This window comes from Mchenga conophoros, linkage group LG22, assembly GCF_057382185.1.
Source record: "Mchenga conophoros isolate Kocher_MC1m ecotype Shallow Benthic linkage group LG22, M_conophoros_male_GT1.1, whole genome shotgun sequence".
Taxonomy (NCBI): Eukaryota; Metazoa; Chordata; class Actinopteri; order Cichliformes; family Cichlidae; genus Mchenga; species Mchenga conophoros.
The window spans coordinates 22,115,666-22,141,378 of NC_140546.1; the positions used below are offsets into that span (position 1 = coordinate 22,115,666).

Here is a 25,713-nt window from a genome sequence, read left to right on the forward strand (position 1 = left end):
TCAATTCCTTTCATACGTTTTGGAAAAAGTCATTCTTCATTAACTTTGTCCTCACTTACAACAAAACCTTTTTAGAAAGTTCCAGTCAGGTTTCATGGTCAATCACAGTACAGAGCCCGGCCTACTAAAGTTTCTAATCATCTGACCTTGAGTGCTGTTATTTATTTTTGCATGTACTTAAAGTCTTGATGGTACAAAATAATCTTCTGTTGTATGGTAATGTCCTAAATAAAGTTGTTTTGCTCTGTTTTTTTTTTTTCAATTTTCCAGCTAATGTAACAAATCCTTGGGTCTGTTTTTGGAAAATCACTCTGCTTGGCACGAGGAGTTTCTTATAACATCTTAACTAGAAAATTGAGCTGAGTCATTGAGCTGAGTCATCGTGCCTCGTGGACGACTTTTGCCCTCTTCTTATAGTGTGTGTTAGCGCACAGCCGGCATGCCTCGTGTGAAGCAAACTGGAAGAAATATGTTGTTCGTCATAGCTGTTGTCAGTGTTTATTTGGCATTGGTCATCAGTCCAACGGACTCCACTGCAGACTCATCATATGTTGCCGCTGTGTACGAGCACAAAGTAATCCTGAACCCAGGCCCCCGCACACCCGTGTCCCGCCACGAAGCTCTGCAGCACATGCAGAAAAACCTGGATATCTACGAGGAGCAGGCAGCCCGGGCAGCCCAGCAAGTATGCACACATTTAAATGTTGTGTTTCATGTTTTTAGTCACATGATAGCATTACTCAATGAATTGTAGCAACTTCTGTTGAGATGTTCTTCAAATGAATGAACTTGTAATGGACAAGAATTAATATAGTTAAGGCTACTGCAGAAGAAAATCAAGACAAACATGATTCAAAGCCTTACAGTAAGGCTTCCTTTATCTCTGACTTTTTACTGAACTGGTAATTGATGTTCATATGCTCTAATATGACAACTGTCCACCCTTTAGTATCACTTTATAGCTGTTGGTCGACAGTTATTAATGCTTCACCCTGTATGAAGTTTACTGTCACTACCAGAGGTGTAGTCCTGCCATAACGCATAGGAGCAGACTATATCGTAAACTATATGTATATATGTCTGTATACACACAACTATATATATATGTGTGTGTGTGTGTACATACATGCATGTAAAATGTTTGAATGTAAATGTGTTTATAAAACTCTGACTTTAACTTTAAGTTCACGAGAGAATACCTGAGTGAGAGCGATGGAATCAAACGTGGAGAGAGACAGGCAACTAAAAAGACATCCAGAGAGGAGAGCTGATGAACATCATCACACAGATCACTTTATGTTGTTAAATTCAGTGTGACATTTGAGCAAGTAGAAATAAGTAACTCAAAAGTTACTGCAACAGATCTCATATCTCTCTGTCATCTTCGTTTCACTCTCAGGGTGCCCAGATCCTGGTGTTTCCAGAAGATGGTATTCATGGGTTTAACTTCACTCGGTCATCCATCATTGGCTACCTGGAAACCATTCCCAACCCTCAGGAGGAGAGCTGGAATCCGTGCACAGAGCCGGAAAGACACAACAACACTGAGGTTCACAATCATATATTTAGATTTTGTGATGGCAAGAAAACTCTACTCTCACAACATCTCACTGTGTCTGAATCTCATCATATTTGATTATGTTTGTGACTCAAAGGTTCTCCAGAGATTGAGCTGTATGGCTCGTCGTAACAACCTCTACCTGGTGGCCAACATGCCCGACCTGCAACCCTGTCCCCTGAAGACCAGCCCCTCCTCCACCTGTCCTCCTGATGGGCGCTGGCAGTTCAACACAAATGTGGCTTTCAGGTACATGTTAACTCTTAATATGGATTTCTAGAGAACGGACAAATAAAAGGTTTATTTTTCTATGACTTATTGTCCACAGATGCAGTGCTTGTGCCTAAATAAAAGAGCAGTTCTCCACATTTCCATCAAAAAATGTTGGCACGACTGCCAAAAATACCACAGAGTCAAAGTTGAAACTTCTCTTGTCAGTAGCTACTGGAGAAGCTACTGTAAGAAATACCAGCTACACTGAATACAACAACTACAGTGGTGGAAATAATTATTTGATCCCCTGCCGAATGTGTAATTTTGGTCACATCCAATCAAATGAATGGAAAGAGGCAAACTATCAACCAAAAATCCAGAAAAAATATTTAGTAATAAATTGATTTTGATGGCATTAAGTTAAATAAATATTTTATCCCCAAGCAAAACTTTATGATTGGCAAAGAAACCCTTTTTGGCAAGCAGTGGTACAACATTTGTTGTAGTTGGTTACCAAGTTTGCAGATTTCAGGCGGGGGCTTTGGCCCACTCTTCTATACAGAAAGCTTTGAAATCCTTTAGGTTTCTTGGCTCCTGCTTGGCAATCTGCAGTTTCAGCTCCCTCCTCAGATTTTCTATAAGACTGAGGTCTGGAGCCTGGCTACGCCACTCCCTGACATTAATGTGCTTCTTCTTCAGCCACTCCTTTGTTGCATTGGTTGTGTGTTTTGGGTCATTGTCATGTCAGGACGACCCATCCACGACCCATCTTCAATGTTCTAGCTGAAGGAAGGAGGTTATCGTCCAAGGTTTTACAGTACATGACCCTGTTCATTGCCCCCTCAGTACAGTGAAGTTGTCCTGTACCCAGACAAACAGCCCCAAAGCAAGATGTTTCCACCTCTGTGCTTGACTGTAGCGATTGTGTTCTTTGGTTTAGAGTTAACATTTCTCTTTCTCCAAGCAAAGCGGGTTGATTTTGGTTTTACATGACCATAGTCATAATCCAGTGACAGTTGTCAGTATTTCCACTGCTGCACAGCAACGATAACGACTGATAATTAATTTGGCAAACTTTACTTTTCAAATTGTAAACAAATATGGCTTAAAACGACATTTCTGTCGTTGCCACAGTGTAACTCAGTTTAACGCAGCAGCCTGAAGTGTCCATCAAACTGAATAATCTCATTAGGAACCCATCCTCCTTTGGGCTCCGCCTTCAAACAAAGTTAAAAGTGAGTTGATTCGCACGAACAGGATTTCTCTCCGAGCGCAGAGAGCTGCCTGCCACAGATTGAAACAGCAGCAGAGCACGCAGAGCAGACATTCGTGTGTGTGATGGCTTCTTTGTGTGTGCAGCTGCAGAGTTCCACGCGCACAGTTGTCGAATTTACGCGCGAGGAATTTCATTGTGCCCGAAATGATTTGCTCGGATTATGTTTTTGCTCGCACTTTTGTTATGACATAAATATAATTCAGTAATATATCCTGAACTGACTGCATCAGTGAAAAAGAGCTGTTAGTGACCTGCGTAAAATATCCTCTTTCATACAGGTCAGACGGCCTTCTAATTGCACGCTACCACAAGCAAAACCTTTTCTTTGAGCAATCCTTTGACACACCTCCAGAAGTTGAAGTCATAACATTTGATACACCTTTTGCTGGGAAGTTTGGCCTCTTCATCTGCTTTGACATCCTCTTTCATGATCCTGCAGTGGTGCTGGTGGAGATGGTATAAAATATAATCACATACGCACTCAGAATATATATCCAACATTGTTGGGATTGACTTTGATATCCATCGTTTCTTCTTTGTGGCTTTTTAAGGGTGTGCGTCAGTTGATCTTTCCAACAGCGTGGATGAATGCGCTCCCCCTGCTGGATTCAGTTCAGTTTCACAGTGCATTCAGTCTGGGTGCCAACGTCACTCTACTATCTGCCAACATTCGCAATGATCAACGCATCATGAAAGGAAGCGGTATCTACACCCCCTTTTCTGCCACCTACCACCATGCCTGGAAGGGAGACCCAGAGGAGGGCAGGCTGCTGGTGGCCAGAGTGCCAGTTTTGGAGCCACTGGAGGTAAAACAAAGTGCAGCCAAAGAGGTGGAGGCTGGTGGTGTTGAGTCTGCATCATCAGTGGCTACAGACTCTGGACGCTGTCATCAAGACAGCTGTGATGATCACTCTCCTGATTCGGTCCATCCCTCTCACTCCACCTTCATCTCATTCATGTTCCACGACCCGTTTACGTTTGTCCTCTTAAACGAGACACAAGGTGACGTTAAAGTGTGCAACGGCACTTTCTGCTGCCGCCTGCAGTACAGGTGGTTACTGCAAGACCATAAAGAGCTCTATGCTCTCGGTGCATTTGCAGGACTGCACACCGTTGATGGACGTTATGCACTGCAGGTAGGAATGAAAGAATTTTTAATATTTATAAACTTTTAGAAACTGACCAGGACCCTGCTGACTTTTATTTGTTACATGTCAAATATCTACAGGTTTGTGCAGTAGTCCGTTGTGCAGGGTTGGATCAGAACTCCTGTGGACAAGTAGTAGAAGAAGCAGAGTCAAAAATGGACTTCCTGTTGGCGGGGAACTTTGACACCAAATACGTGTACCCATCTATTCTGACAAGCCGAATGTTCCTGGAGCAGCCCGAGAGTCTGCAGAAAGCTCCAGACGGGAAAGTGACCATGAAACATTCAAACATGAAGGGTGGCCTGGTCACCACCTGCCTGTATGGACGAATGTACCACCTGGACAATGAATAAAGTTTGGAGGGATCAGGAAAATAAAGTTCAGTGTTATGGATAAGAGCTGTTCTGTGTTCTCCATCTGTATCCATTCCCTTCTACTTATGCTTATCAGGGTAGGCTGGAGTCTGTCCCAGCTAAAGGAAAACAAATGTCTTTAGTCATCTGTTACTTGATCTTTTCTGGGTGTTCCTTTCTCAAGGCACAAATTATAAGGAAGAGAATATTCAAATGAATCATTCAAATTGATTAAACAATGTTTGTCTCATGCAACTTAATGCTAATTGTGCATTTTTATTTAATTTCCCCCCCAAAATCTTTTTTTTTTTGCACTTTATTTTAAAATGACCTGTGTTAATAACAAAAGCCTATATATGAATTACCCATAAAACTAACCATACCTATGAGCACCATTTCAGGATTGCTCTCACTCTCTATTACACTCCATTTAGTAAATGAGACCCACACCTTACAATACCCGACATCTAAAATTTATAGGCTGAACATCTTTTAAAGTTACATTATTAGACGCAACTACAGTAATGTGGTCACAAAGAAGACTGCTTCGTGTTAAGAGACAGATGGTTAATAGAATTGGTTTTATGGATACTATTTGATTCCGTGCATTAAAATAGATTTTGTTGTTTTGTCCTTATTAGTGGAAACATATTAGTAGTCCTGCACATATTTGTGTAGTTTTTAGTCAAAAGATGACTTGTGTATTTCCATGGACCTGTGAGTTATGAAGGAAAATGTTAAAAGTGTTAAAACTGCCCCTGGTCTGAAACTAACTCATTCACTTCACTGTCTGCAGAGACAGCAGGTGCTCTTGCTTGCTGTAGGAGGTGTGGTCAGGCCCTCGGAGGGGCAAAGTATCATGAAGCTTTGTGCTTGTTGGAGATATGGTGGTGAGTGATGTACTAAGAGCCAGCCCATTCCAGTTACCACTGTTCATGCCAAGTATTACTAATGTGGTCCTTCTCTGCAGTTTGAAATACAGTATATAAAGCAATTCTGCAGGGTTTGAAAGCCACTAATTAGCATGACCACCTTTATTCTTCAATGCGCCTGATATTCTTGTACAAGTTTTCTTGTCATTTCTTTCAGGAATAGTTCTCTCGTTAGCACCATCAAGCAAATGCAAAAAACTTCCAAATCAGACAGTCAGTCCCTGAAACTCCATGGCTCAGATGTAAACATGGCAAATAAATAGTCTCATAACACAACAGTAAGAAATATAATGAAGCTTTTTTTAAATTAATGTCACATAATATATCATGAAATTCTGTCATGGGACCATTCTGTTACCACGATCCCTCACACTCAAGCGATCTTGCTACACAAAGAGGTGATGTTTTTTAGTGTGGACACTGAGACTGGACCCTAGTCTTGTTTTATAGCTGCTGATTGGCCTTTGTCACAGCAGCTGTTTGAATGTGTCCTTGCAGTGTAAACACAAAGTCAATTATTAACGTTTATCAATGCTCTGCTCCACTGAGATAAACTGGTTCACTGGTATGTCCGATACACTTATCAACAATTTATCGTACCTGTGTTTAAAATGCCTTTTGCTAAAAGAAAAATATATTATCATGAGAGCCGTGCATTTTATTAAATGTTCCTGTTTGTGTAGACAATGATTATTTACCAAATTAGTTGACCAAATGAACCCTTATTGTCTACATTTACATGTATTTTGACAGTTACATAACTGTCTCATTATTATAGCCACACTACACATTTACAACAGGAAATTCTTTTATAGATGTTGTCAATTTATTTTACATTTAAACACATCTGTCTAGGCATATTTATTTTAAAAAATCCCAGATTATTATTATTATTATTATTATTATTATCTCTAGTAAATGCTAATCAAAATCTCTAAAAATACTCAAAACAGAAGGAGCTTAATTTAAAAATGAAAACATTACTTTACCCTGTGATTTATTTGCTTGTTGTTGTTTTTTTTCTTCTAAAAACGGGATAGTAATTTTGTCACTGGTACATTATACCTGTGCTTACCCCTCTGGGATAAGAGTAAATGGCTGTTGTGAAATGGCCTTTTTAATATAACCAGTCATTTAAGAAGTTACAAATTACAGTGTTGTAGTTGAGGTGTCGAACGGATGGATGGTAAAAGCTGTTTTTGAGTCTTGTAGTCCGAGCATACAGACTCCTGTAACATCTGCCAGATGGTAACAAGGAGAACAGCTGACGTGCTGGGTGGCTGTGGTCCTTGATGATGCTGTGTGCTTTCCGGAGGCACCGTTGAAGATGTCCTGAATGGTAGGAAGCCTCATGCCAGTTATGTGCTCTGCTGCTTTCACGACCCTCTGTAGTGATTTACGGCTGCTGGCAGAGCATTCCGTACCAAACTGTAATTATTGTGCTACAATAAATTACCTGATAATAAATGAGTCTGATAATAAAATGAGTAATAAGATGTTTTGATTTAAGAACTGGGTTTAGCTGAATTATCATAACTTGGTCTAAACTTTAACATAACTCCTCCTTTCACTGGCTGAATTTATCGGTTATGTGCAGACGTTTCCGATGGGATATTTTCAAAATAAAAGCTGGGTGTTTATGTATTTTTTCCACTGAAGTCATGTTTCAGTAAAAAAAAAAAACAGTCCTAACGAATTCAGTTAAAATGTAAATGTTTATTATTATTATTTTAGCCACACTTTAAATTTATAAAAGGAACCCCATCCCCGCAAAAGAAAAAGAAAGTTAAAATTTTTACACATAAACAAACATCTAAGCATACATTTCAAACATTTCTATATTCTAAAAGTAAACGATAAATATATGTAATATTTAGTATTATTGGATGGTTACTTGGTTATTTAAACCACTATAGTTATATATTTCATAGATGAACTTTTCTTTTTCGGTACTAACATTTTTGTTATTTATTATCATTGAGATTTTAACTGCACTTTAGTCTTAAAGTTACATGTTACATAAATGTTTAATATTTCTTTAACGTTTTTCTGTCCGGTTACATGCCAATAAAGTTATTTGGGAAAAAAATTGGGGGGAAGAGGTCACGAGATAAACCGCAGCGTAACAGGGGCTATTTGTGGGGATATAACACTGTTTGGCACGAGGAGCTTCTTATCACTTTTTAACTAGAAAATTATCGTCTGAGTCATCATGCCTCGTGGAAGACTTCTGACCGCTTATTTATGGTCTGTGTTAGCACATAGGTGTCGTGCCTGACGGTGGAGAAACGATGTTGTTCGTTATAGCTGTTGTCTATGTTTATTTAGCGTCTGTTGTCGGTGTAACTGACTCTACTCCAGACTCGTGGTATGTTGCCGCTGTGTACGAGCACAAAGTAATCCTGAACCTAGATCCGCGCGTGCCCGTGTCCCGCCACGATGCCCTGCAGCACATGCAGAAAAACCTGGATATCTACGAGGAGCAGGCAGCCCGGGCAGCCCAGCAGGTATGCACATATTTAAAACAGTATTACTCATTGACCTTTACAGAATTCTGTTGGCATGTCCTTCAAATTAACGAATGAATTAAATTAAGTCGACTGCAGAAGAAAGTGAAGACGAACAGTGTTCAGAAGCCTTACAGGACCAACCTCTTTTAACCTTGTCACATTTTTCTGTTTTTTATGAAAACTGTCAAACTGTGATCTGTCATAGTCAATTTTTAACAGACTTTTTACTGAAGCAGTCATTGCTGCTTCAGAATAGGTATAAAAGCTGTCCACCCTTTAGTACTACTTAAAACAAGAAATTCTTTATATTGTATCAGCATTATGTTTCTAAGTAAACAACCACTGATTCTTCCCCTGTATAAAGGTGTTTACTTTCACTGCAACAGATTACTGAATCTTCCTCTCTCTCACTGTCGTCTCTCTCAGGGGGCCCAGATCCTGGTGTTTCCAGAAGATGGTATTCATGGATTTAACTTCACTCGATTATCCATCACTAGCTACCTGGAAACCATTCCTGACCCTCAGGAGGAGAGCTGGAATCCATGCATGGAGCCAGAAAGACACAACAACACTGAGGTTCACAGTCATATATTTCAATCTTGGTGATGGCAAGCACCACAGGCTTAACACTGCTGTGATGTTTTTTTTTCTTGATCAGCACCATGGACTACTGAGCCAATGTTTGTAGTGGTAAAAGCTAAAGAAAACATCCATCGATCCATTCTTTTCCACTTATCCTTTTCAGGGTCACAGGGGGGCTGGAGCCTATCCCAGCTGTCTTAGGGCAAGAGGCAGGCACAGGTCGCCAGTCTGTCACCGGGCTAACACATAGACACAGACAGCCATTCGCACTCACACCTATAGGCAATTTTGGGTTTCCAATTAACCCAACCCCACTAACTGCATGTCGTTGGACTGTGCGAGGAAACCGGTGTACCCAGAGAAAAGCCACGCAAACACGGGGAGAAAATGCAAACTCCACATAGAAAGACTGATGGTGGAACTCAGGATTTTTTTTTTTTTTTGAGGCAACAGTGCTAACCACCATGCCACCGTGCTGCCCTAAAGAAAACGTATACAGGATAAATAAAGTTAGACTTACGTTCACAAGATAGAGTGCTGACTTAAACATATAGTGGAACTAATAATTTGTCCACTTTACTGTAATACTCTGAATATGAGAATCCAGTTTAAAGTACAGGAAGAGCACTTTTGATAGTCTTTGACTGGGCACTCTTATCTTCAGGGCCCCAGGGGAGCTGACCCATCTACTCTGTTGGATGTAACATCTCACTGTGTCTGAATCTCATCATATTTGATTATGTTTGTGACTCAAAGGTTCTCCAGAGATTGAGCTGTATGGCTCGTCGTAACAACCTCTACCTGGTGGCCAACATGCCCGACCTGCAACCCTGTCCCCTGAAGACCAGCCCCTCCTCCACCTGTCCTCCTGATGGGCGCTGGCAGTTCAACACAAATGTGGCTTTCAGGTACATGTTAACTCTTAAAATGAAAATGAAGGGAGCGGACAAATAAACACTTCTTTTCTATGGCCTCCTCTCCACAGATGGAGTGCATGTGTTTGTGCCTAAATAAAGACCAGTTCTCCACAATTCCCACAAAAATGATTGACCCTAGTGCCAAAAACACCAAACATTTCCTGGAGTCAAAGTTAACACTTCTTGTTTCAATAGCTATAACAGAAACTACTACAAGAACTACCAAGTATAGTAATTATTACAACTCTGAATCAAATATGTCTTCTTTCATACAGGTCAGATGGTCTTCTGGTGGCACGCTACCACAAACACAACCTATACTTTGAGGCCTCCTGTGACACACCTCCAGAACCTGAAATCATAACATTTGACACTCCTTTTGCTGGGAAGTTTGGCCTCTTCATCTGCTTCGACATCCTCTTTCACGATCCTACAGTGCTCCTAGTGCAGAGGGTATAAAATATAACCACATATGCACTCAGAGTATATATGTAACATTTTAAAATCTTCTCTGAAATTCAACACTTCTTGTTTATGCCTTTTTTTTAGGGTGTGCGTCAGTTGATCTTTCCAACAGCCTGGATGAACCAGCTCCCCCTGCTGGATTCAATCCAGTTTCAGCAGGCATTCAGCCTGGGTGCCAATGTCACCCTACTAGCTGTCAACATTCGTAATGACAGGCTCATCATGACAGGAAGTGGCATCTACACCCCTTTTTCTGCCACCTACCACCACGCCAGGAAAGGAGACCCAGAGGAGGGCAGGCTGCTGGTGGCCAGAGTGCCAGTTTTGGAGCCACCTGAGGTTGAGGCTGGTGGTGGTGAGTCAACAATATCAGTGGCTACAGACTCTGGATACTGCTACCAAGACAACTGTGATGACCCTCCTCCTCCCTCCTACCCCACCTTCATCTCCTCTATGATGTATGACACATTTACATTTGTCCTCTTAAATGAGACACAAGGTGACGTTAAAGTGTGCAACGGCACTTTCTGCTGCCGCCTGCAGTACAGGTGGTTACTGCAAGACCATAAAGAGCTCTATGCTCTCGGCGCATTTGCAGGAATACACACAGTCAACGGACGTTACGCACTGCAGGCAAGAATCACATGAATTTTAATATTTCTAAAAAGGTTAAAACTGACAACTCACTATTTTTATTTGCCACATGTTAAATATCTACAGGTTTGTGCAGTAGTCCGTTGTGGAGGGTTGGATCAGAGCTCTTGTGGACAGGAAGTGGAAGAAGCAGAGTCTAAAATGGACTTCCTGTTGGAGGGGAACTTTGACACCAAATACGTGTACCCATCTATTCTGACAAGCCGACTGGTCCTGGAGCAGCCCGAGAGTCTGGAGAAAGCTGCAGACATGAGAGTGACCATAAAACATTCAAACACGAAGGGTGGCCTGGTCACTGCCTGCCTGTATGGACGAATGTACCACCTGGATAATGAATGAAATTTGGAGGGATCAGGAAAATAAAGTTCAGTGTTATGGTTAAGAACTGCTCCAAACTTCAGCTGTTACACATTTGTTTTATGTCTTATAAAATAAACCAAAACAAATGTCTTTAATCATCTGTTACTTAATCTTTACAATACAAACATTTCACCATGTAGCATTCATCCTCTGTTTGAATGTTGCATATTCCTCAAAAGGCAATATTTGATAGTTTCTCTCTCACACACACTCACACACACACAGTGACAGCCACCTTCTCTTGTCTCTTGTACACAACACAAACATTAAGAAAGTACAGCATTGCAAGTTATCCATTCCTTGGGCTGCTCATTCAGTTCATCAGTTGTACAGTACATTGGTCTTACATCCACCTGCTGTCACAATCCGCTCTCAACGATTCAATCTCCACCTGGAATAAATACGTAGGTTTCAATATTGACTTTCTCTCCTAGGAATCAAGAAGTCGATCCTAATCTTGAATGCAGCATTATAAGTGTCCCAGAGTGACAGTCAGTGGCTGCTGTGAAAGCTCAAAGAACTCTGAATAAAATCTCAAGTACAGTAGGGAAAACGCTTCTTCAGCTGGTCCCATAAGATTGTCCCTCAGTTTCTGTCTTAACAAAGAAAAAAAAAGCAGTCCTCTGAGCTTTTCTTCACCAGATGCTCCATTAGTAAATGTGAATGAAAAATCTTTAAAACCACTCCAGAAAGTATCCTCAAACAGAAAGAGTTCAACATAAAAATAAAAACACTGCTTTAAATTGAAAAGGACGCTGGGCATGTTACTGGTCGTACAGTGATGCCGTGGAGAAAAAAAAGTGGCAAATTCTTTATTTTACCAAATTATTACATTAGTGCATCTTTTCCACTGTGTATGCACCTGAAGGAAGCAAGCATGTGGTTCAGACGAGGATTATTTTTAGATTTGAAGAGACTTACCTAAGAATACTCTGCTTGTATTTACTGCCCTGTCAAGCTTTTGTCAGTAATCTATTAAGGCTCCTGAGTGGCTGGCTAACCTGCCAGTATTGAGGTTCCACTAGTCCTCAGTACGTTTCTGAATCTGAGTCGTTCATTTCATCATCTCCAGAAACAGAGGACAGCGGACGTTCTGGCCTGCAGTAGGAGGCGTGGTCAGGCCTCAGTGGGGCTGGAGTATCAAAGGCCACACCTTTGGAAATGTGGTTTGAAATAGGGTGGTGGTTGATGACTGTTTGAGTAAGCGAGAGAGTGGGCAAAGCTGCTATGGTGACCATGGGCGAGGTGGGCATCATTGAGTTAAGGATGAGGGCCAAGCAGTCAGCTACATCCCGATTGGGAGCACAAGCCAAAGCTGGAGTGTAACCTGGGAATAAAAGGAGAAAAGGGGTTCATAGTACACATTAGAATTACACCTGAAGAGTACGTGTGAGTGCAGTGAGATGAAAGCTGACCATTCTCATCCACAGCTAACACACTGGCTCCTTTCACCAGCAGCTCCTGGACCACCACTGTCAATCCCTTCCTGGCTGCTACATGCAAGGGCCTGCAGGTAGAAGAGTGCTACAGTAAGTTCACACTGGGTTTTGGAGGTTATCCTGCTGCTTACAGTAGGTGCAACCTTCAGGTTCTACATACGTCTGCAGAGCAGCGTTGGTGCAGTTAATGAGATTCCTGTCGCTGATTTTCTCCAGAATCAACAAGGCACTTGTCTCGTGACCCTGAGAAGAGCAGAGAGTACCAAAGTCATCTGCAGTGACCACGTGAGATGTGCAACAATCCTGCCTTTGTCAATATGTTAAAGAGATGACGTTCTGAGCTTCACATAAATGTTAATCTCGCGCAAAGCTTTAAAAAGCTCTTTGTGTGACAGTTACAGACCAGTGCTCGTGTGTGTGGCAAATATTATTGTTCACAATAATATGACATTCTCCAAATTGTGCCTTTTAGTGATGCAAGTGAAACATGTGATGATGTGGTTAAATGTGTCTGCCAGATGTGTCCAAAGTGATACATAAATGTTCCAAGAGCCAGGGCCAAAACATACACGTCCCACACATTGCAAAAATATAAAATCTGAATGGTAACTACTTTCAACTTAAAATCTGAGACACTGAGACCACAAGAAAATCGCAACATTTTTAATACTGAATGACTAAATAACATTTCCTGTCTCTGAAATGCCTTTACCTTGCTGCAAGCCAAATGCAATGCTGTGTTCCTGTCTGCATCTTGCAGTGCCAAGTCTGCCTTAGCAACGCTCGCCATCACCTCTGTAACACAACACAACAGTGGAGATTAATACAAGTGAAAGGTTAACAAATCAGGGACCATTATTTCCACAAGTTTATCCCTGTATCAGTTAGTGTACTGACCCACAGCATTGGTCTGTCCATTTAGAGCTGCCATCATCAGTGGTGTTCTGTGCATGTGGGTGTCAACAACATTTGCCTGAGCTCCATGGCTCAGAAGAAGGGAAACGCACTCCACATGGTCAGAAAAAGCTGCAGCATGAAGAGGAGTCCTGCATCAACATCAATACAGTTATTGTAAATACGTTCCTGCTCACTAAGAATACAAAAAAACAACAACAAAAAAATCCCTCCACGCATGATTTTAAGTCTGCATCTCTCACCTGCCCTTGGAGTCAGTTGCATTCACAATATTTGCACCCAGGGAGTCAATTAACATCTCTGCCACTCCCTCATTATCGTTTATCCTAAAACACACAACGCAGCCTGTCACACACCCTCAGAGCAAATCGATCCTCATAAACATTCGTGGATATAAACAGACAGAGCCTTACACAGCACAGTGCAGTGGGCTGAATGAGTTCCCTGTAATCTTCCTGAACACCTCCTGATCTAACAACACCTCCACACATGCGTCATACCCTGGAAAACAGAGAAAGACAGATGTAAAAACAGAAGAAAGTACAGTGCTGTGTCTTAAAAAAACCCAGATTGACATGGTTCTCAAACATTTCACGTTGTGTCCCAATACCGTTATAGCAGGCCCAGTGCAGTGGTGTGTAGCCCTTGCTGTCAGTGAGGTTTGTGTGACTGTGTGAAGTGTTGGTGGCCTGCAGCAGGGCACCCAGGGCACCCACACGGCCAGAAGCAGATGCCAGGTGCAGGGGGGAGCGGCCCCGGATGTCCTTTACACTCACGCTGGCTCCCCGCTGGAGAAGGGCCTCTACACATTCCTCCTGGCCTGTCACAGCCTATGTGAAACATACAGAAAACACTAGAGAGTATAAATACCAAAAGAAATTTTTAAAAAGCATATATTAAAATTTAATATGCGATCTCAGTAGACACGTGTGCCTATCTCACCCCTCGGTGTAGTGCTGTCCTGCCCCAGCGGTCCTGATTCTCCACACTGGCTCCTTGACTGAGCAGAGAGTACACACAGTCTGTATGTCCGCTCAGCACTGCCAACATCAGAGGAGTCCTGAACACAGTGTGGAGATCAGGCACAACTCAGTAAGAATATTTAAGTGATCAGTTGAATCGCACAAAACAGTAGCCTAAGATTTATATATTTTTTTATTTATGTATTTAAACACACATGCACACACTCACTGTCCGTTGCTGTCTTGTGCATCCACATCAATGTGTTGGTCATTGTTGTTCAACAGCAGGCGCAGGCACTCTGGGTGGCCATTCATAGCTACAGCAAAATGAAATTTTAACTTTAAAAGCCAGAAAATTCACCCTTTTCACGCGATGGGAAGGCGACTGCCTGCTTATATACCTGCAGTATGTATGGCTGTCTGTTTGTGAATGTAATCCCGAGTCATGGGTGACGCGCCGTGGTGCAGCAGCAGAGACACACACTCCTGATGACCTCTTGAGCAGGCCAGAATGAGGGGGGTGCATCCCTCTGGGCTCCGAACATCCACATCAAGCAGGGATGACAAGAGCACCTCTAAGGCTCCACAGTGTCCATGATAAGCCTGGACAAAGTGAAAAAGCACACACACACACATTATGTTAAATGGGGTGGCTGTGGCTTACTAATCTGAAGGTTGGTGGTTCAATACCCAGCTCCTCTATCTAACTGTCAAAAGGATGAGTGTGTGACATTAAAACTGCTTGAGCATAGGAGAAAGTGCTTGTATGAGTGGGTGAGTGTTCAGATAGAATAGAAAAGCCCTAAATAAGTACTAATCCTTCTTTAATGAATGCAGAGTCAAAGATAGATAGAAAAGAAAACATGCTTTAAAGAAAAAAATCTTAAAACTCACTGCCAGATGGAGTGGACTAATGGGAGCGTGGCTCTCTGAATCACTCAGCATGTCTGTTCCTGATGTCTCCATTAGCTGAAACAGCAATATTACTCATTTCAGATCCAGGTTTGCACAAATGCCAGTATGTGCAATACATATACTGATGGATGAAAATTGGTTGAAAACTGAAAGACTATAAAAGGTAGGAGGGCATAAGATTAGGTAAGGTAAAAGGTAAAACAACATAACATGAGAAAAAAGGGCTTTATTTACATAGAAATGTGTCATGATTTCAAAAAGTACATCAATATATATATATATATATATATATATATATATATATATATATAGTATTTTAATTTGATGCCATAATAAGCCAGAGGAGGGTTCACAGCTTTATCTGTTTAGCAGTTGTCGTAGCCACTACACTACAACAGAGGGAGCTCCTCGCAGAGGAGCTCCTCGCAAAGCTCAATGGTGCTACAGTGAGAGACTGAAATTCCTCTTACCACATCAAGGGGCGTCTCAGTTGCCATCTAAAACAAACAAAGAGACTTTTTGATATAGTGTCAGAAAACAGATTTATCAGCCTTTATGGCCAATTTTTCCCCATTCAGTGCAGCAGCTGTACACACCAGCTCCAGGCAGAGTGTGCGTCCGTAGGCCGAGGCATAGTGCACAGCACTATAACCCTGTTTGTCTCTCACACCTGGATCTGCGTCATTCCTCAGAAGGTATTCCACACATCTGGGAAAGACAATAGACAGGGTAAGTTTAAAGTGTTTCTTTTATCTCTTTTAAAGAAACACTTTAAACTTGGCATTAGGGATTCTCTGAAACATAATATTTACACTTTGAACACAGAGCAGAACTTACTTCCCATCAATATCAGCAGCAGCAGCGTAGTGCAAGGGGCTACAGCCTCTCTTGTCCAGCTCATTGATGCTTGCCCCAGAGCCCACCAAGGCAAACACACACTGGTAGTTACAGTTGGCTGATGCATAGTGTAGCGGAGCTCTGTGAAGATCAATAAATTAAGTTAGCCACTATTCGCAGATTTAATGTGGTCAAAACTTTACCATTGTCTCCATCTCTTATTTTACTCCATTTCTAGCATCCACCTTTGTGACACCAGCACTGTACTCTTAATCCAATTTTCACATTTTATCTTACCTGCCAAAGTTGTCTTTCCTGTTAAAGTCTGCTCCGATGTTTAACAGCAGGTTCAGACACTCCAGGTTCCTGTGTGGAGAGGGGGACAGCTGTGTTAATGTACCACTCACTGGTACAACAGTCAACTGCATGACATTTACAAAGTACATACACAAACTTTCAGTTCAACCAAAACGTGTATCAGATTGTTGAAAAGAGAAAGAAAGAGTACAATGACAGGAGAATAAGTAAACTAATAATACTGAAGCAGTAAGCAAAAACAATCACCCTCCAGCTGCAGCAGCATGTAGACAGGTCCTTCCAAAGTCGTCGGGAGTGTCTATGACAAACCCTGCACAAATATGCAAGCTGCATTAATTTGGATGTCAACTGGGTGATTCCACAGGCCTGAATGGTGTCAGCATTAATGTACCTGAGGACAGCAGCTTCCTGCAGCAATCTGAGAAGCCGCTGAGAGCTGCCAGGTGTAGGGGGAACATCCCGTGAATGCCTCTCCTTAAAAGACAAGCCATTGCATGCAAGCATTTTTATGACAGAAAAAAAAGATTTTATTTATCCTGACTTAACCGTTTCCAGGCTTAGAGCTGCTCACTTGCATTTGATCCTTTAACACTACTGCACAGATAACATGAAGCAAGAAGACAGACAGATGGTGAATGTCAGTTGTTACTAACTTGGCTGTGTTGGCTCCGTGTTTGATGAGCGCTGTAATAATTAGCTCGTGGCCATAGCGGGCAGAAATGTGAAGGGCAGTGTTTCTGCTCTTGTCCTCACAATCAATTTCAGCTCCTACACCCACATAAATCAGATAGAATTATATTTTCCATTAAAAAAGCCGGAGCAATCTCAAGAAAAAAAAAAGAGCATATTGTGCAACATATGCGGCATACAGCACACTCTGAGATCCAAACTAATTTGAATCCATGCATGAGACAGACGGCACTGGGCGAGGGCTCTCACCATTTTGAATAAGAGCCTGAGAGCAGGAGAACCTTCCATGTGTAGCTGCCATGTGCAGGGGAGTCTTCCCATCTTTACTCTGAAGAGAGAGAAGGCAGAGAAAGAGACATTTATTATTGCAAAATGTACATATTACAAATATGAAATCATTAAAACATCAGCTATTCAACTATGAGTCTAACTCAGAAGTGTTAGAAAGATAAAATGAACAGAAGCTATCACAGACGCCACTGTGGACCACCCACACACACAAAATGCTTGAGCAGCTTGCTGCCTTAGGGAGTCTCCCTCCCCCTCCATCATCCATATGGCCTTGCACCTTGTTGCTGTAGGGACCCAATATCAGTTTCCATCACTGCTACCAAAGTGCTAAAAACACAGTCCCTCTAGCTTTCAACTAAATTCTGAGCAGGATGCATACTAGTAAACACTGAGGACATACAAGATAAAATTTATCCTTTTTTAATACATAGACATAGGAGCATTATGCACATACTTCCTTCTTTGGAAAGCAAATACTCTCCCTTGGATGAATTTCTAGTTTCAGCTTTTTTAACTGCATGTTAACATTACCTGCAAGTTGATGTGAGCCCCATGGGCCAACAGCAGCTCCTGGCACAGCGCCCCCTGGCGTGAGGAGGAAGCAAAGTGGAGGGCAGAGAAGCCCCTCTCGTTCACCTGAAGCCAGGGGACCAAGTAACAGGATTAAACACACAATTACTATGCACATGCAACGTGGCAGAGAGTGATGCGCACACACCTGGTTAACACTGGCTCCTGCCTTGATCAGCTCACCGACAACCACATCCTGTCCATTGTAACAAGCCAAATGGAGTGGTGTGTTGCCATAGGCATTAGCCTCATTTACCTATGCACAGAGGAACAACATTTTCAATTTAACCATTGCTAACTACAGTAAGAAATTTTGGTGACACAGACGGCATTTTAAGGACACTGTCAGTATGTCTGTACTGACGTTAACCCCGAGGCTCAGCAGGTAGTGCACTGTGCTGCTCATGCCACTGGAGGCAGCTGCATGCAGTGGGGTATAAGCCTTCTTGTCCTTACAGTCCACCTCAGCTCCACTGGCAACCAAGAACTTCACTACCTCCAGGTGACCTAATACAGAGAAGTGAGAAGGAGATGAGTCAAATTCACTTCTGTCAAGAACTACATGCCAGCATCTCCCATTCACATCAACACTATGACCACTATGAACACTCTTACCCATGTAGGCTGCCCAGTGGATGGCTCTCCTGTCCTTCTTATCAAACGCATTAATGTTGGCTCCTCTTGACAGCAGCAACTTCACCATCTGACACACAGAATCAGATTGACAAGGAGCTGATGTGTAGTCACCTCTGTATCTGTGTGTGTGGGAGTGAAGAAAGACTGACCTCTACATGTCCACTGAAGGCAGCGTGGTGCAGGGCAGTGCGTCCCGCCCGATCAGATACGTTGACATTGCTTAGCAACGGGACCAAAGCCTCAGCACAGCGTACCGCCTTATTGCTAGCTGCTACATGGAGCGGCGTCTGCCAGTTCTTGTCACGAGCATTCACATCCGCACTGTGCTTTAGTAACACTGCCACAGCATCCTGAATAAAGAGTGAGCAAACATAAGGTCTACTGGAAAACAGTCTCAGTGCTCTAAGAATGTAAGCACCAAGGTTTACAGGTGGCTGTGTGGGTGTTTAGAAAGTTCATATTCTATTCATAGAGGGCTTTCATCCTGAAATCAAAATGCTGGAAAGTAGAAACTACACAAGGGACTATGTTAGTTTGGGCATGTCGCCCAGGACTAAGAAGAATAGGCAGACATTTTGACGTTTATCAAACACAAAGCCATAACACAGGGGTTATTTCCATTTGCCCCTTTAAGGCCAGATTCTGGGAAAGATTCTCTTAACTTTATCACGACAGACCTTTCTCGAAACCTTGTCAGTAAAGCAGCTAAAAGATATTCTAAGCAGAAAGTGTTTGCGAAATCTCCCTTAAAAAAGGATTTGTTTACCATTACTTGTGACAGGGTCAAAGTTGTAGCGGATTCCCCAGAGGTCACATTTGCATGTGTGTTTGTGTAATGTGTTACCTCACTACAAGAAGCCACAGCTCGGTGAAGAGGAGTTAACCACTTGTTATCTTTGGCATTAACTCGGGCTCCTTGAGTGAGAAGAAGAGAGTGAGACAGGGTAAGAAAAAGGAGATGTCAGAGCAGTCACATAGTGCCATACGCAGAATCGCAGAATGTACAAAAAGGAGGGGAAGAGCTAAATATCTTAAAAAATATCTTGTAAAAAAAATAAATAAAAAAGGATTTTATGAGAAGGAGGATGAGCCAACAGTGGCTGGAAGATATAAAATGCCCATGATCCCCTTTTGGCACGACCCGTGTGTTAAAATAGCCCTGCAGCTGCACCTGTTACTTGCTCTTCATTGAGAAACACTGAATGCACACACAGTCTCACATTTATTCGCGCACTACAGCACCCTACTCACTCGTGTTACACGTATGCTTACACTCAGGCGTTTAAGTGTAAGCTCCTCCCACTGATGTGCTCAGCTTACTTCACAGAAAATGAAGCCAAAAAAACACTCGTATCAGATTGTTGACAGATCACAAGAGCGGTCACTAGTCACCATGAGACGGTAACTGAGCAGTGAGCACAGCATGGAAATTACTGAGAAACTGCATGTTATGATAAAAGAGATGACAAACAGTCAGGCTTTTATTCCAGTTTAAAATGCACTGAGCTGTATGGAAGTAGGGAACTACAGGGGGGAAAAGAGTAACATGGCATTAATGAAATACAAAAAAAAAAGTTGTCTGTGAAGGTTCTCAGTCATCCAGGTCATCATAGTCTAAGAAGCTTGGAAAGAAAAGCGTCCCTCTTGGGAGGACACTCCCACGAGGCTCTTACAAATTGCACATTTTAATAAGGAGAGAACAGCTAATTATTCAGTATTGCTTTGAGTATCTTACCGAGCAATCAGCATGATGTAAATAACGCTTTTAAGACTCGTGCCTAAAAAATACTACAGTTTGAGTGAAGGGATATAAACATACAGAAGAGGTAATGAGGATACAGACATAACTGTATTTCTCCATCCACCCAGGCATTATAACTAGAGGTCCATAATTAGGTAGAAATGAAATCAAATGATTGGCTTAACGGTGGCACGGTGGTTAGCACTGTTGCCGCACAGCAAGAAGGTCCTGAGTTCAATTCCACCATCAGGCCGGTCTTTCTGTGTGGAGTTTGCATGTTCTCCCCGTGTTTGTGTGGGTTCCCTCCGGGTACTCCGGCTTCCTCTCACCGCCCAAAGACATGCAGCTTCTGGGGATAGGTTAATTGGTGTGAATGTGAGTGCGAATGGTTGTCTGTCCCTGTGTGTTGGCCCTGCGACAGACTGGCGACCTGTCCAGGGTGTACCCCGCCTCTCGCCCTATGACAGCTGGGATAGGCTCCAGCGCCCCCCGCGACCCTGAAAAGGATAAGCGAATGGATGGATGATTAGCTTAACAGGTCAGCTGGGGTGTAATGTTTACCTGAGAGGATGAGAAGTTCAATGATCTCAGCATCTCCCAGGTAAGCTGCAGCATGCAGCGGGGTCCGCTTCTCGTTGTCCTGGGAGGACGTTACGAAACAAAAACAATCAGTAAAAAATAGGTTTCACTTCTCGTTCAGGACACACATCCTGAGCTGTGACATCATTTGCTGCATGCCAGAACAGAATCAATAGACCTTACAGTGTTGCAGACCACAGGAAGTGCCATTCAGTAAAAATATCTATCATCGTTTCCCTTTTATTCTTCACTTCACTTCATCACTTCAACACACATCTCGCCCTTTCAGTACAACTGAGACCAATCAGTGAGGTGGGGCTATAAACAAATCTCATGTGACTGGAATAGGCCTGGGCTAGTGTAGCTGGCTCCAGGGAGAGCTGGTGTTATGACCCCACCATTATAGAACCACAGAAATCACACTGGAAAAACACGCTCAGGAAGACTGGGACACAGACTGAATGAAATTGGGGAAAAAGGAGAGAGCCAGTGAAGGTCGTGTCCTTTCTCATCTGAAAGGTTAGAGTGTTACAAACAGTTCATATGTCCTGTCTGGCTGGCAGCTACATAGGATGCAGAATACAGAAAGCTGCCAAAAAAGCACTCTGCCAGCCAATCGATAAACCCAGATCAGCTGTGGGCTGCCGGCTGCCTGCTGCTCCCCTCGCTGTTGTTTATGTGCCCTGTGGCAGTGAAAGGCAATGCTAATGTGTTTGTGTAAATTATTCTAAAACTAAACGACCTGAAGCAACAAAAGTGTGTGATTTACCTGAATGTTGACATCCTCTTTCTTGAATATGAGGGCGCGAACTTCATCTGGGTCCACATTGAAGATGGCTCTCAACAGAGATGGCTATAGAGATTAAAAAAAGAAAGAATGATGAGAAATGCCAGCGTATAGCACTATTGGAAAGGCAGTAATTTTCTATGCTGACAAGTGTGTTATCAGAGAGAGTTATGAGTGTTTCAGACGGAAGAGTCTTGCACACACACAGAGTATAATCCCAGGCTGGGACAGAGCCATAGGTCACATATGGCTGTATATCACCTATTTGTTTATGAGTGGCTGTTTTGGCACAAAACTGTTCAAATCTGGGTTAATCCTGAGCATTCTTGCCACGTTGTGCTGCAACAGAAAGTAAATAAAATGTAAATATAGAATAAAATAAAAATGAATAAAATACATTTATGAATAAAGAAGAATTTTGAGTACATTTCCTAAATTTAAACAAGTTATACAAGGTCCTCCTCAAGAAAGAAACTGTGAATGAATGACAGGCACATGGTTTATCTTTAGCCTCCGTTTAATCTATGCTCACGGTCATAAATGTAAACAGCTGCCATGAGGTTGACAGCATACTGAGCAGGATTTGTAGCCAGCGATGCCCTGCAGTCATGATAAAAGTAAGATTAAGACAAAAACAGCATCCTCCTTTTCCTTGCATCAGCCTTTATTTTAAAACTGCTTTCGGCTTTCAGAAGTGATGAATTCATAATAAAAGGGTAATTTGTCATCTCTGAGATTTAACTGTTTCTGTGTTTGATAGAGAAAAATAACAAAACTCATGCAGCACAGCAGACATTTGGTATTATAATAAATCGCCTTAAAGACTCCCCTAGTGAGCCTCATCTTTGTTACCAAGATTTGAGCAATGTAGAAATTTTAAATTAATGCTACTGTTCTCTAATTGCAGCTTCCTTCTTTCAAAACCTATAAATAAAAAAGTGTTTTTCATTTGCTGCAACAGTAGTGAAAGTGCCTAACGCTAATATGATGGTGCTGATTTTGGCGAGGCTCTAATCTTCAAATGCTGCCGTTCGCTCTTTTGCAACCTATCAAGTATGTCTACTGAGGCTCCATGTCTCTTACTGACAAACCTTTTTTGCTAGAGTGGCTCGTCATGGTCAAACACTGCTGTTCAGTCTATACTTAGTACGATCTAGTGTTAATAAGCACTACAACAAACACTTCAGCCTTCTTCTGTTTTCCCCAACCTGCTCTCATTACCTCCAAACTAAAAATAAGTAGGGCTGTCTAGCATGCCGGCATCCATCTCTTGCCTATTACAATGATGACCACTAAGCTAATGTAAGTGACTGAAGGAGGTCCCCATGCATAAACCCTGTCATCACAGCCGGCACATCTTCTTTGGCTTCACCCTCTTCAGTGCATGCTTCAAAGAGCAGTCATCATAAGTTGAAAAGACTTATTAGCATGTTCCAGCAGAAAGCTTGCCCTTTATACAGCCAACAGCGGAGACTACAAAGACCAGGGCTTGCTTTTAATCTATACAAACCAGAGCAGTTCTCATGTGGCAGGACAATACTAGCGCTATATTTAGTGGCACAAACCATGTGCTGAAAGTGCACTGTATTTTTATAGAATGGCACATGAAACAGTACAGGTATAAACATCAGACCAGAACTAAAAAGTGCAGTGGTCTACCTTAAATCCTAGTTAATGCTGTCATTTACACACAAAACTGTAGATGGTACCCTCATTAAAACCAGCAATTTAGAGATTCAGCAAACAGTCCCATCTCACCTTGTCATCCTCAGCGACTACCTTTCGAGAGGCATGATGGGATCTGCGGTCTGGGGATGATTTGGGCCGTGGAGGTGGGGATGAAGAGCAGGACTCATCCTCCTCTACCTCCTCCAGTACCACAATACACACACGGCTAGCCCGCTCAGACCGCATCGGGAACAAACATTCACACGCCACACAATCACTCACTCACTCACACACACGCTCTGTCACTCACGCACATGAATACAGAGTGTTCCTTCTCACATATGTGCACAATTCAGCGGCACAAAGGTCAGCAGTAAATCCCGCACACATAGTGTTTTCCTCGTAAACAAGCGCTGCACATCTTCGCAGAAAAAAAACCACTCTGAAATCCGGCTCTGTCCTCTATCTGTCAGTGTTGCTTTGCGGCATGTCTTTTTATCCTCCTCCTCTCTCGTCTCCACACTCACACTCTGTGAGCGGCAGTAGCGGAGACGGCAGGGAATTCCTTTGCGTAATGGTGGCAGTAAGAGGCATGCGGCAGAATGAGCTGCGCACAGGAAGCTACATATCCTCGCTGCTGTGCTGCAGCCAGGAGCACATACGCAACTGATGCAAACACACACGCGTGCGCACACACACAGATTAGCATAAACGTGGGAGGGGGCAGCAGCACCTAATGTATGTGTGGGTATGCATCGCTCATTTCAGGCAGACTGCTGAAGCCAGCTCTTTCAAAAGAAGAGAGGGATAGGAGAGGGAAAGGAGGGGGAGGGGAGAGGAGAGAGAAAAAGAGAGCCAGGGAAGAGAAAGAGAAGGGAGGGAAAGGGGAGTAGAGATAAAAGGGGTGAGAGACAGAGAGAAATAAAAAGAAAAGGAGTGGGAATGGGAGGGGATGATTGTAGGCAGGTACCTGGAGCACTACAGAACAGCTGTGTAAGTTGACAGTGGAAAAAAAGAAGAGCAGATAAAAGAGAATCAAGTTATAAAAAGAGTGACGAGAGAAGTAAGATTTACTGGGACAAAGGACAGCTATTTGATGCGTCACTGTAACCAGGTCACTTCCTGGTCAGGGCTTATCCTGACTGTCCAGCTAACGAGTATGACAATACTTCCACTGTTTTAACTGTAAGAACAAAAGCGAAAGTCTAATAATGCTTTTAGAGTAAAAGCTTCCCTCTCAAGGAACAGAAACCATGCTGTTTGTTGGACGTTTGAGCTCGGTCCAGATCCCTGCTTGTTTACAACTCTACCTGACTCAGTCTACCCTTTGCCTTATCATTAAGTACCGATGTAATAAAACTCCTGTGTCTGTTATTGCACATTAAAGTAATAATGTCAAAGGCTGCTCATATTTTGTTAACTGGCCAGGCATCTTCAGGCATCTTAAAAGCTATATTCAACATAGATTGTTAAAAGCAACAACAACAACAACAAATACACATACACACTTAAATGTAGTGCTGTTTTTAGCTAAATGGGGTGTAAATTATCTGCATTTTATAAAGCTGGTGCTACAATAGAAGTCCCCTTTCATTTTGTATGCTGAAGAATCAAAGAAAATGAATACCACATTGTTGTTGTTTTAGTTTGTGTGTGTGCCCCTGTCCTCTTTGGTGTACTGGTGGCATAGCTTTAGAAGTTCCCATCTCCTCATTATAAAACTGGAACCAAATGGCTTTGCCAGAGAATGTGAGGGTAGCTAACAAGACCAGTCTGTGCGTGCAATACTGTGTGTGTGTGTGTGTGTGTGTGTGTGTGTGTGTGTGTCTGTGTCTCCTTCATATTCAACGCAGATCCTAAAAAGAGCAATCTTGCCAAGCCACACATCCCTATTAACTCAGTGGGAGGGACGGCGCAAGGCAAATGAGAGAGAGCGATTCATTTAGAAAGAGCCTTTGTGCAGGCCTAAATTTTAAGTCTAATGGTTTTAGCATTTAGAAACATAATATGAAACACAACATACAATTTCTTTTTTCCTACAGTAATCACTCTGCCATTACAGATTTGCATCAAAAGCACAAACAAAGAATGATTTTCACGAAGCAAAGCATGTAAACAACCAGCGTTTTGTCTATCCCACTTGCTAGCACTGGGGAAACTCTAAGCAGAGCAGCCCGAAGATATTTACAAAGCAAATTTGTTGTAATCCGCTAAACAGAAGTGAGTATTTCTGTCTGTATCCACCCAAACTCAAAAGCAAAGCCAAAGCAGTGGATGTGGAACAGGCTGGAAAACTCCAGATACAGTAAAATGAATGATCAACATCATGTGAAAAAACAATCTAACAAATAAATAAACATTTTGTTAGGTTGGTCTTGTGTGGTATGAAAAGTCCAG

The 25,713-nt window shown here is 42.4% G+C and overlaps 3 protein-coding genes across 3 annotated transcripts; 2 read left to right on the forward strand and 1 right to left on the reverse strand.

Annotated features, from left to right (window-relative positions):
• Positions 1–363: 363 nt before the first annotated feature.
• LOC146549456 (biotinidase-like) lies at positions 364–4,836 on the forward strand. The gene is made up of 6 exons (XM_085262928.1): positions 364–685; positions 1,400–1,549; positions 1,656–1,807; positions 3,326–3,503; positions 3,599–4,183; positions 4,276–4,836. The coding sequence occupies exons 1-6, from the start codon at positions 440–442 to the stop codon at positions 4,546–4,548; spliced, it is 1,584 nt and encodes a 527-aa protein (XP_085119054.1). The 5' UTR covers positions 364–439; the 3' UTR covers positions 4,549–4,836.
• Positions 4,837–7,592: 2,756 nt separating this feature from the next.
• On the forward strand, positions 7,593–10,947 carry LOC146549457 (biotinidase-like). Its single transcript, XM_085263516.1, has 6 exons — positions 7,593–7,987; positions 8,417–8,566; positions 9,329–9,480; positions 9,765–9,942; positions 10,039–10,587; positions 10,675–10,947. Exons 1-6 carry the CDS (start codon positions 7,772–7,774, stop codon positions 10,945–10,947), a joined length of 1,518 nt encoding a protein of 505 aa, XP_085119642.1. The 5' UTR covers positions 7,593–7,771.
• ankrd28a (ankyrin repeat domain 28a) lies at positions 10,583–24,220 on the reverse strand. Its single transcript, XM_085263515.1, has 29 exons — positions 23,407–24,220; positions 21,631–21,714; positions 20,844–20,922; positions 19,386–19,456; positions 18,691–18,891; positions 18,521–18,608; positions 18,270–18,412; positions 18,054–18,161; positions 17,867–17,971; positions 17,294–17,372; positions 17,008–17,122; positions 16,746–16,828; positions 16,601–16,664; positions 16,334–16,402; positions 16,037–16,177; positions 15,796–15,907; positions 15,670–15,696; positions 15,179–15,253; positions 14,686–14,887; positions 14,514–14,601; positions 14,265–14,382; positions 13,933–14,152; positions 13,736–13,823; positions 13,565–13,648; positions 13,305–13,453; positions 13,120–13,202; positions 12,568–12,650; positions 12,384–12,475; positions 10,583–12,295 (listed from the first exon to the last, which is right to left on the reverse strand). Exons 1-29 carry the CDS (start codon positions 23,560–23,562, stop codon positions 11,997–11,999), a joined length of 3,306 nt encoding a protein of 1,101 aa, XP_085119641.1. The 5' UTR covers positions 23,563–24,220; the 3' UTR covers positions 10,583–11,996.
• Between the last annotated feature and the right edge of the window lie 1,493 nt (positions 24,221–25,713).

Bases quoted from the DNA above. Each gene is read 5' to 3' on its own strand.
- LOC146549456 (XM_085262928.1), top strand. From the start codon at position 440: ATGCCTCGTGTGAAGCAAACTGGAAGAAATATGTTGTTCGTCATAGCT. The intron at 686-1,399 runs GTATGCACACAT...TTTCACTCTCAG, and splicing joins CAGCCCGGGCAGCCCAGCAA to GGTGCCCAGATCCTGGTGTT. The intron at 1,808-3,325 runs GTACATGTTAAC...TCTTTCATACAG, and splicing joins AACACAAATGTGGCTTTCAG to GTCAGACGGCCTTCTAATTG.
- LOC146549457 (XM_085263516.1), top strand. From the start codon at position 7,772: ATGTTGTTCGTTATAGCTGTTGTCTATGTTTATTTAGCGTCTGTTGTC. The intron at 8,567-9,328 runs GTTCACAGTCAT...TGTGACTCAAAG, and splicing joins AAAGACACAACAACACTGAG to GTTCTCCAGAGATTGAGCTG. The intron at 9,481-9,764 runs GTACATGTTAAC...TCTTTCATACAG, and splicing joins AACACAAATGTGGCTTTCAG to GTCAGATGGTCTTCTGGTGG.
- ankrd28a (XM_085263515.1), bottom strand. From the start codon at position 23,562: ATGCGGTCTGAGCGGGCTAGCCGTGTGTGTATTGTGGTACTGGAGGAG. The intron at 18,609-18,690 runs GTCAGTCTTTCT...TCTGTGTGTCAG, and splicing joins CCTTCAGTGGACATGTAGAG to ATGGTGAAGTTGCTGCTGTC. The intron at 16,178-16,333 runs GTAAGATAAAAT...TGATCTTCACAG, and splicing joins AGGAAAGACAACTTTGGCAG to AGCTCCGCTACACTATGCAT.